Source organism: Lepidothrix coronata, unplaced genomic scaffold (genome assembly GCF_001604755.1).
Source record: "Lepidothrix coronata isolate B3197 unplaced genomic scaffold, Lepidothrix_coronata-1.0 Scaffold62, whole genome shotgun sequence".
Classification (NCBI taxonomy): domain Eukaryota; kingdom Metazoa; phylum Chordata; class Aves; order Passeriformes; family Pipridae; genus Lepidothrix; species Lepidothrix coronata.
Genome location: NW_016690242.1, coordinates 2,344,123 through 2,355,409, shown reverse-complemented (window position 1 = coordinate 2,355,409; position 11,287 = coordinate 2,344,123). Strand labels below are relative to the sequence as shown.

General features: G+C 39.4%; 1 protein-coding gene across 2 annotated transcripts in view; it reads left to right on the top strand.

Moving 5' to 3' along the window:
* Positions 1-11,287, top strand: part of CALCR (calcitonin receptor) — a 159,975-nt gene that overhangs the window by 134,391 nt on the left and 14,297 nt on the right. For both annotated transcript variants that reach the window (XM_017817627.1, XM_017817628.1), the window contains 4 exons: positions 618-771; positions 5,779-5,839; positions 5,936-6,002; positions 8,841-9,059. In XM_017817627.1, coding sequence (XP_017673116.1) covers positions 618-771; positions 5,779-5,839; positions 5,936-6,002; positions 8,841-9,059 — 501 coding nt within the window. The remainder of the gene's footprint in view (positions 1-617; positions 772-5,778; positions 5,840-5,935; positions 6,003-8,840; positions 9,060-11,287) is intronic.

The following is an 11,287-nucleotide window of genomic DNA, read 5'->3' as shown; positions in this document are numbered from 1 at the left end:
CTCTTGTCAACATCTATGTCTGCAACCTTGTCTGAACCACACATGGGAACCACTTCACCAGCTCCATTTAGCTCCTTGTGTCGATTCTTATTTCGTCAAAATAAAGTGAACCTGTCTTCTCGCAGAGTCAAAGACAGTACCCCTGGTACCCTACCCAAAAAATCTCCACAACAGCATTTGCTTTTCCTAAAGGAGCGAGTTGAGAGCTGGATGCTGTTTATCTGGCTTAGACAGACACCTGAATAAACCTCTGAAAATTTTGATCAGAAGATAAAAAAATCACTTAAACTGGAGCTCTGTGTTACTGTCTTCACAGCCTTCCTTTTATATGTAGAACAAATTGCTTGTTTCAGTTCTAAAAAATATCAGATTACTGACTTTTGAAGGGAATTTTTTTGTTATGTGGTACTTCTGGAGTGCTGTTATGATAATTTTTTTCTATTTTGTAAGGGCCGTTTGTTCAGTTCATCTCATTTATAAAAGTTTAAAATCCCTCTCACTGATAGGTGCTGAACAAACCTCTTTGTTTTCCTATAGCCTAGCAGTAACATTTGTCCTTGCCTACCTAAATGCAAAATGCTGGTCAAGTGTTTGACTTTCTCTCATTTGTCTAACAGGTAAGCTGCAAAGTGCTGCAATTCTTTCATCAGTACATGTTGGGGTGCAACTACTTCTGGATGCTCTGTGAAGGCATTTATCTTCACACACTGATCGTAGTGGCAGTGTTTGCTGAAGAGCAGCGTTTGCACTGGTATTACCTCTTGGGCTGGGGTATGTATGTTATCATTTGTAGCAATTCTTTCAGATGTTTGAATTCTTCTAGCACTTATATACCGGAATTGTTGTATTTATATCACTAGATCATAACCTTAAGATTGAGTTCTCGGGTCCTAAATTTCAGTGCATTTATTTGGATGAGCTTAGAGACTTGCAAAAAACAGCAGGAGTCAGTATCTCCTGCTCAGTATCAGTATTTGCTGCATCTTGGGATTTCCAGAAAGAAATGCTTAAGTTCTGTTAAGAAAAGCTTTGGAAGAGAAATATATTTCTATTGAAGCATATCTCTTTTCTGAACAGAAGCTCTCTGTTTTTGTTACATATGCAAAAACATGAATGTCTGACATTACCTATAAAGTATATTTTTTCTGGAATGACGAAGAGTAAAGATCAGTATCTGTGTCTCACAAAGTGAAAAAACACAGCATGCAAAAAGGGGAACCAGAATTTCTCTGGAAGTGAACCCAGTATCAGATATATTTTTGCATATGTTGTTTTAAAGGAAAATATTCAGTTTTACCTACTGAGTAGATAAGAGCTCTGCTATCAGGGCTGTTTTTGTCCAGCAGTAATGATCTCTAAAGCATTTCAGAGAAACATACAGGTGTCAATAAGTAAATCTCCATGATATTCTTTGAGAGAGGTTACAATCCCACACACTGTGGATGCAAACTGCATGTAGTCACATGCATATTGCCCAAGGAACCAGTTCTGGTTCTTCACCTCTAAATATGCAGATTTCTTCTGTTTACGTTAAGGGATGCCTTGCCTTTTAATTGGTAGCAGCAGCAGATATTTACCCTTTGGACGGTCTGGTCCAATAAATGGCCACATAAATGCAACCACTATATTACAAAGGAGTCTCTTTCCCATTTAAATCACTATTGTAAATCCAGTCCACATCGATGTTGACAGAAAATCAATACCAAGGGTTTTTTCACCAATTTGGGAACCATGAATCTCTGGTCTCATTCCAATTTCTGGTAAGCCAGTTCCCATGGGGCAGCAAAGCAGCAAATTATGAACCTTTATCCACTGTCCCATTGCACTTAGGGATGTTCATGCAATCCCAGTTGGAGACAGATACAATTTACTCTGTTTTCCATTCTCTTTGGAGATGTTATACTTTTTCACCATTATTTCATTTACAGCATAAACAGATAAAAATTAGGAAATTTTATATTAGATTTAATGGATAATTATATATATAGATAATTAGATCATTGGATCAGAGGAAAATGACCCAGTTCTAAATCTTGTGAAGAAATTTAAAACACTGTCTTCAACTGCTAGGTAGGCATTCAGTATTGGGTCCTAAGTAGGCAGTAACAGCAAAGTGGAAAGTTTTTCATCCTCTGTTTGGATTTTCATTTAAAAGTCTGGTAAATTACTTTCCTCTTATGGTATAAGGCTTAGTGCTCTCTGGATACCTACATTAGACACCTAGAAAATTAGCATGATTTTCTTGTTTATGTGGATGGTAGTGCCAGATAACAGTTTCAAAGCATGTAAGAATTTGGTTTTGGGGGTTTTTTTTGTTTTTTTTAATGGGAATGCCAACACGCACTCTTTTTTTCTTACGAGAATGGCATCTTTTCTGAGAAGTGAGGGACCGGTCATGCTCTTGGAATTAAAAGTATGTGGAACATTATCAGCTCTTAAATGAAGACAACCTTCCTAAAGAACCATAAATCAAGTTAAAGTTTCTGGACTTTGTCAATCCAAATAGCTGAGTCCTCTCGGAGCAAGAAGCTGTTCTACCATAAAATTTTCAGAGTTCAGAATATTTGAATATAAAAGGTCTCATAGGGCTTTGAAATGGCAATCGTGTGAAGAGTCAGTTTAAACATTTCCTTCCAGACAAAGCTTTTTCTATGTTCATATTTTGCAGAATAAGGCTTCCCAAAATATATCCAATTATGCAAGAGGAATATGGTCATAAGTGTATTTTTTTTCTGGTGACGTTCAATTTGGGCAATACAATTTAATGCAACTGTGACATCTAGCCTGCAGGGAAAGCTTACAAACTAGCTGTAATAGTGCTGAGAATGACACTAGCAGCATGGTGGGTAATTCAGTGAAGTTACCTGATAAGATACTCATTAGTATCTGCAGCTCTGCCCAAAAAATAAAGAGGGTGGTGGCTGTGGTAGTAGGGTGCTGATACCTTGAGATGGAAAAGGTTAATAAAAATGAACACAGCTCTTGACGACAATGTTTGCAGCCTTTTTTATGAAACTAGATGAATACTTCCACAAAAAAAGGTGATCATTAGCACCTCCTAAGTAAAGTAGAAAGTATTAATAGCAAAATGATCTCATTAGGACTATCTGGCCATCCCTTAAATTTGCATGAATCAGTGTAATTCCCCTGATTCCAGAAGCAGTAGTAACACAGTCTAACTTTAAACATCCAGCTGTGTTAATCAATGGAGAGAGATGTTTCTCCAAAGAGCAATACAGAGCAACCAGAGCAGGCTGTGCTCTGAATTGCAATTCAAGAGATCAAAGCAAATGTACAACACAAGATGAAGTTACTCATTATTCATTGCTGTTGCTAATCCCTATGCAAGAAGATACAGTTTATTTGGAAAAATCACTAATGACATTTGTAAAATAGCTTTATAAGAAAAGTAAAAATCTGAGCAAATACAAAAACTTCTACAAAAGGTTTGAGGTGATGAAATGGAATCTGACCTGGACAGATGTATTTCAAGGCTGTTGCCATCAGTTGACCCTTCTCTAGGAACTGCCACTGGGGATGTCGTTTCTCATTTTTTCTATTTCACTGGGTCAGGAAATCACCATTATGCAGGGAAATAAAACAGTACCAACTGTGTGCATCCAGCTACAGTCCATTCTATCTGGATGCTTCAGGCAGCTTCACCCGTATAAAAGTCAAAAGGGAATCCTTTATTTGGACAGTGCTAAAACTGAGTGCCTCCCAAATTGTACTGGAAATATTGACATAATTGCCAGTTTGTGCTATAAAGGACTTGGCATGACCTAAAGGGATATATCATATCTTGTCCTGGGATGATTGGGATAACACCTTCTCTACGTTACTCACCGATCCCCATGTGTTGGTGGGACTCTGCAGTGATACCTGTTACCACGACCCCACAGGCCTTGGTGCTTCACTTCTCAATAACTCTCGGCCTTTTGGCCCTTTACAAGAGAAGACCCCATCCAGCCTGCAGCTGGAAATCTGAGCTGTAGAGTCATGAGCTTCTTACCCTGCAACTGACTAGTGATGACTTTCCATTGTATTTTTAAGATTTGCTTGTGAGTTTGTTGAGCCAAATATCCTAATGCTTTTAGCAGAAGAAGAAAGGTCTCTTTGCATCATGTGGCTCACTCTACTTGCAGTACTCCAGGCCAGAGTTTTCAGCTGAAGAATTTTTGCTGTTGCAGAAAGGCCCCTTAAAAATTGCATTTCAGTCTGTCAAAAAAACTGGCCTAGACCTGCTCCATTTCCCAATCAAAACGATTTTCTCAAGCTGTCAGTGCCATAAGCTCACCCTGAGGTTGGAAGCTCCCTTCTTTTTATTCTGAGCTGTTTGTTGTTTTACTGTGCATCATCACCTAAAAAAGGCATTTTGCAGCCAGAGGCCAACTCATCATTGTCTAACAACATATAAAGGAAAAGGCAATCCAGTTTGTTCTCCCACAGATGCATTGTTCTCCCAAGGTAAATTGCAATAAGAACTTTTTTTTGGCAGTAGAATAAGTACTATTGCTTAAAGATACCTGGAGACATCAGAGCAGCCTATTTACATAGTTTTTTGATTTTATTCTCACTCTCCACAATATGGCTAAGGATTGTCTGACTCTTCTAAAATTGTTTATGAAATCACTAACACCTGAAGAAACATGGAGCCATGTTCTTCCCTCTTTGACTAATCATGGTATCAGCGGGATATTTTTACACATTTGCATTTATAATTATAGAATGTCCAAAACTCAGTAGAAACATCCATAATTTTTAGGGAGCAGGCAGCAGTAACACCAAAGGTGTACTCCAGGCTCTCTGCAAAGGACAGACAAGGCAGTACATCATCTCCCCACTGGCCAGCTGTCTGTATGTGCAAGGTTGTACAAACTGGAGTCAGCATTATAGTGCAGGCTCCCCAGTTCCAGTTTCTTAGCCTGTTGGAGAGGAATATGACATACAAGCTGAAGAAAGATGGACAGGAGTGGACCAGACTGTCACTCTCAGTGTCAGGCTGGAAATAAGAACTTGAGCTTTCCACTTTGTTGCACATAGCATGTTCCCAAGCCCAGTGCAAATTTGCTCCTGTCATCTCCCTGTCAGAGAAGTGGCCTCCCTTGAGGTGTCACAAATAAGTCAGGATTTATGGTATCCACAGTATTTATGTGGATTTATGGTATGCACAGCTCATCTCCCTACGAACATAAAGCTACATGGGGTGGGCTTGGCTGCACAGGGGCTGGGAACCTACAGAAGATATTACTAATCCCCATCCCCCAAAAACCTCCTGGCTCTAAATATTTACTTGTAGCATTGGCTCCAAAAGAGAAACTCTTTGCTCTGTTATTTATTGCTCCATAATCTGGCACACATGTGCCTCTCTCTTGCTCAATAGTTATTTACATGGTTTTAACAAGTGTCCCTGGTTTCCTGAGGGAATACTCCTCTGAGAACAGAATGATCCCTGAATTCTTCCCACACCACCTGCTCACACCCTTCCCTGCACAAGCCACAGCAGCTCAGGGGAGCCTGGCAGCAGCTTTGAAATGCCCCAGAAGAGTATGGTCTGTGGGCTTTGCTTCTCCTTTTGGCCTGCCTTGGACATTAATCTCTTTTTATCTCACCACTGAGGTAATGCCAGGGCCTGAGTGCAATGGATTACAGTTCTTTCCTGAAAGCTGTGATTTCACATCCATGTGTTTTGTAGACAAGAGACTTATTAGTGTGTGAGATACATGAAATTCAAGTTAAACAAATACCAAGACTGATCTATAACTGTAATCATTTCAGGGTTCCCTTTAATGCCAGCATCCATTCATGCTGTTGCAAGAGCCAAATACTTCAATGACAAGTGAGTATCATATCTATTTTTGAAGGAACTTAGCAGTATTTAACTGTGCAGCAAATTTTATTCAAGTTAATAATAAATGTTGTATTTCCCTTCCAGCTGCTGGATGAGCGTTGACACACACTTGCTCTATATTGTTCATGGGCCTGTAATGGCAGCTTTATTGGTAAGAATATTATTTGCTATTAACTGTTAAGTAATTATTTTAGAAATGCTGCTAATCTATACAGAGTAGAAGTTTTTGTACTTTAACTATTTTGGTCAAAACTCAGAAGTAGCAAGGGACTTTCTGTACTCAGTGTTACAAGAACAGGTTCTCAATACTTCAGAAAAACAAGTCCCTGTAAAGGGACTTCCCAGTAAAGAATCAGACTCTTGAGGCAAACAGACTCACTAGCTGCTTTAGAAAATCAGGACAGTCACTCTATCCCAGTGTAACTTATTTATGATGAATATATACTGCATTTATGTGACATCAATGAGGCATTTAGCTATGCTTTAGCTGGGGTGAGCTGAGCACAGGCTGGTTGCTCAGCATGAGTTTTACTGGTCACTGAACTGTTATGGTCCAAAGGTAGGGAGCTAAACAAGTCCCAGGGAAGGGACTGGACTGGGCTGTCTGAGTAGAAGGACAAGATTCAAAGTGCAGCTTGACAATGTGCATATACACAACATGTGGTATGCCAGTAGTGCTGTTTGGCATGACCTTCCTGAAAGGTGCAGAAAGGGTTTTATTCAACCCAAGCCTAAGTTTGTGTCACACAAGATGAACTTTCAGCTTTTGAGCTGCCTCATGCTTACAAACACTGCATGGATGTAATAATAATGGCCAGTCTTCGCGAGCGAAGATTTGGGAAAGGTCATTGACCCTTCGAGCCTGCGCAGTGGATTTTTTAGGTGAGACACAGCGTGCGCTGAACTGAGCCCACCCTTTAATCCTGAGGTTCATCTGCCGGGGCCGAGCAAAGCTTGGACAGTGGCAGTGAGGGTCTCAGAACGTAGGTTTGTTTAGAGTGACCTTCTCTTAGATGGATTGCCTTACAGGGCTAACGAGCTCCATCTGCCCGGGGGGTTGGGAATCGAACCCGGGTCGCAGCGGTGAGAGTCCTGCACCCTAACCACTAGACCACCAGAGGGATTATTATTATGCATGGATGTATGTGCAATTATTACCTCAAAATCAAACAGTAGGGCAGTGAGTACTGGGAACACCTTTGAATAAAGAAACAACTTTCCATCTAAAAGCTTTCTGCCCTTTCTTGAGAAGCAATCTTGAACATCAGCAATGCGAAGGAGCCCATCCTTCCCTGTCATAGAGATAATCTGTTCGTCCCATAGAATCACATCTATTTGGGCTTTATTGGTTTGATATTGATTGCATCTGCTCTTTTAATGCCAATTAACATGTAGGAGAGGCCATTCAACCTTTATTTTTATCATCATGATCCAAGTCTGTACATCTTAGCCACAACGGAAAGAGAGGGGACTGGTTTTCATGAAAAAAAAAAGAACAATCTTTACCTGTTTTCAAAATAAGGCATTGTATTTTCTGGCTTGTGCTTATGCCATTTCCACTCTTACTTTTCTTGTGTAGTTGTCAATGTCTACAGAATGTCCTGCTTGATTTGCTACAAAAATCCCACAGTGACAGGCTGACTCAGAAGAGTCAAAGGTTTTTACTTTTGTAAAGTCTTTTTTCCACTTTTTTGGTTACTTCCAGAAATGCTAAAAGTGAAGTTTAAGCAGAGTGAGTGAAGTCAGAATAGGATGAAGAATAAGGTTTAGATTTAATGCTGAATGGGACCTGAGAAGTAATTTATTATTCCTTTTTTCCAGTAGAGAACAAATGTAAAACAGTTGAAAGGTCTCTGAGTGTAGTTAAGAAGTGATGAAATGCTTTGCCAAAGCTTACTGATTCATCGTTCTGAAAGAATCAACTGAAATTTCCCATCTAGCTATGGAATTTGAGCTATTAAAGTTTGAAGTTTTATCTATGGAATTTGAGCTATGTAAGTTATACAACTTCCATACTTATTTTTAAAAAATCACCCCAAAAATGTCTAATAACGTTCCAAAGCATAGGTGCCTGATTTTACTGTAGCAGAGTGGAAAAGAGTGATCTGGGTACACTGGAGAGGGAGAAGTCTGTGATGTCCACAGGGTAACCACTGGGCTCATTGTCAGCCTGGGTCTGCCCTCCCTGCTCCTGCAGGCTCTCAGCATATCCCACAAGGAGCTCTCTGTGAAGCCAGGGGTCAAGGGCAGGTTCCACTGTGCTGAGATCAGATTTCCAGAAGTAGCTGAGGAGATGAGATGCTGAGCTGCTTGGAATCACTGACTGTAAGGGTCAGGGGCAAAATTTTCAAAAGTGTCTGGCATTTCTGCCCTGAGACAGCAAGTGCTTCCTTTTACCTATGGGTAGAGCACCATGAGGTCCCTGCAATGTGGTGGAGGCAAGGGGTAGCCTAGGTTTTCCTCAAGAGCAGCCTTACTGCCCTGCTGGCTTCACAAACCTGAGGTATTGGCCCAAGGAGAATATTCCTTAGGGAAATTATGTGCTCCCATAAGTCCCATGTGCCCAAGGACATGTTGGGGTTTGTCTCACCTGGCAAGATAGCTCAGTAACTGTTAGACTGGTTACTTCTAGGGGGCAATTCACCCCCCTCGTTTAAACTTTAGAAACGAAAATGAGATTAAGTGTTCCCTGGAAATCCTAAATTTGCCCACATCAGTGTCAAAACATCCAGTGCTTCCTAGAATGGATCCCTGCCTGCCTGAAGCATCCATGCAGGCTTCCTAAGCATGTAGAGCTGCTTAACATATCGTTTCTGGTACATTTATCTTTTCAAGGTACTTACCAAGACATGACTCCCCAGGAGCTGCCCATTATGAGATACAATAAAGCTAAAAAGCTACACTTTACTGCTATTTATGTGCTCTGTACTTTTATTTTGGTGTCTGTTTAATTTGAATGCTTTTACCTACAATGGCTTTGGCTTTGCAGGTCAATTTTTTCTTTTTGCTTAACATTGTCCGAGTTTTGGTGACAAAGCTGAGAGATACCCACCGTGCTGAGTCCAACATGTATATGAAAGCTGTTAGAGCTACTTTAATCCTGGTGCCCTTACTAGGAATTCAGTTTGTTATTATTCCCTGGAGACCAGAAAACCGACTTGCTGGAGAAATATATGATTACATCATGCATATATTAATGCATTACCAGGTATGTTATATGGTAGCAACTTCAATGTAGTTAAAGTGTTTGCTGTTAAGCTAATTTACTCAAACATACTGTTGTCAGGGTTTTTTCCCTGAAGCTGAAAATGTCTGTGGGTTTTCTGTTCTTTTCTAAACACTTTCACATTATTGGATTATCTGCCTTTGCACAAGCAGCACCACTGTGTAAAGAACAGAGAAAAGATAGGGGAAACAATGTAATAAGTAGCCAAAATTATCAGATGACACTATTTCTAAACTATGGAGAGAAAACTGAGTTCACAAAGGGCTTTTGTGTTCCAACACAATTTCTGTTGAAATGCTCAAATTGACTGAAACTGGTGCTGTGAAGTTAATATTAAAATCAGCTGTGTATGCAAACTGTTGTACAGAGGGAATGCCAACACACAGAAGAAAACACTGAGACAATTAAGCTTCATTTAGGAGTTAGAATTACATTACTAGGCAGCTTAAATTACAAGACTGACATGTTGATTTCATCAGTGCTTTGAAAATATAGCATCATTCAGCAAGTCTGGTTTATTTTCTTTTGATAGCAAAACAAACCTAATTGACTTTAAATGCTGGCTTATCTTGTTTTCTGACTGGAATATATCCAGTCTTATATTAACTAGGAAAGGCAGATTTCCAATGCATTTGTGAATAGTGATGAACATGGGTGAATACCGTGATCTACTTGTGGTTTCCTTTCATACAGAAGCTAAATGCAGAAATAATGTTAATGTTGTAGTAAGAAAACAGCTTAAAAAAATCAGTGGTACTTTTTCATAAATGAAGGGATAAGTAATGCTGTCAAAATCTCTGCATCCTGCCAGATTTTGTTTCCTGCTTATTGCCTTTATCCCTTCAAAACTGTGGGTGTGCCTGCTACTGCATGCATAGAATAACTGCGATTATAGGTCTGTTTTTGAAATGTATGTCATCTTATGTTACAGTTCTACTTTAAAGGAATGAGAGTCTGTTTCTTCTATTGTTACCTTTACTGTCACATCTTTGGTGGCAAGAGCTGTAAAGTAATATCTCCAAACTAGTTTTCTGGTGACAAGTTATTTGCTTACAGTTTTAGCAAGTTAGAATAAGAGAGTGTTACAATAATCACTTTACTCTTAAAATAGCTTGCAAATCCTGTGAGGTTGTTGGAAAATTGCAAAACCAATTATAATTGTCTTAATTAACAATTCTAATTGTGATCATTATGCACTAGAAAGTCACTAAACTGAGGTTAAAATGGAAGTTGTACTGATGAAGGGATTGGGTGAGGGAGGGATCCAAGGTGACAAAGTTTCATCTCTGATGGGTTCCTTCTGCTCTCACAGAAGAGCTCTTGATATCTCTGCAGTATAATCTCAGTGTGCTTCCTGCCAAAATGTGACCTTTCAGGAGGGCTGTGCAGTTGTCCTGCTAACTGCAGCTAATTGTGATGCTCCCTTTTCCACTTTGAGTGGATTTTTAATTATATTCTAAAATAAACTTTCTTAATTCTTTCCCAACCATTTCTTGTATGCATATTTAAGATAGCCAGCTATATAATCATTCTTCTGGTGATCATTTTCTATTAGGACTGAGTATGTAATTAGCAGATATTGTATCAGCTTTTGTAATGGCTGTGTTTCCCTCCTAGATATTGTGCTTTCATAAACCACATCACAGCCTGCCCCTCCAGAAACTAACAGTAGTCTATTAGCTTTTGCACCTCGTAGCATGTCAGTCATATACAAGCAGGCATCATGGGCGCAATATGAATTTTTTTTTGGTGGAGAATTTAATACATTCTCCATTTCTGCACTGGTTAAATGAGTAATTTTTATGCCTTTTATAGAACAGAGTGAGAGACGGTTTTTCAACAGCATGTCACTGCTTTAAGTGAGCATGAAGGTTTAATATGTGTTATGCAGTTCATGTACACAGAAATGGTGCAAACAAGCACTGCAGTTTATTGTAAAACTCAGAGGATTGAAGATGAGAAAGAATTTCTTCACACAAGAAACCATGTAATGGTGTTTCTTTCAGAGAATGGTTTCTCAGTAGAAAAACAACACATCAAGGTGTCACATGCTTGGTTTCCTCTGCCGAAATCACTTTTGAATAACAGAAGCCAGTCTGGTTTTGAACTGTCCTGCTCTTTTTGCGATACTGTCATCAATGCTCACCATTTTAAGCAGAAATGTTTTTTCAAATATGCCTGTATGAGCAATTCACAACACTGTATATCTA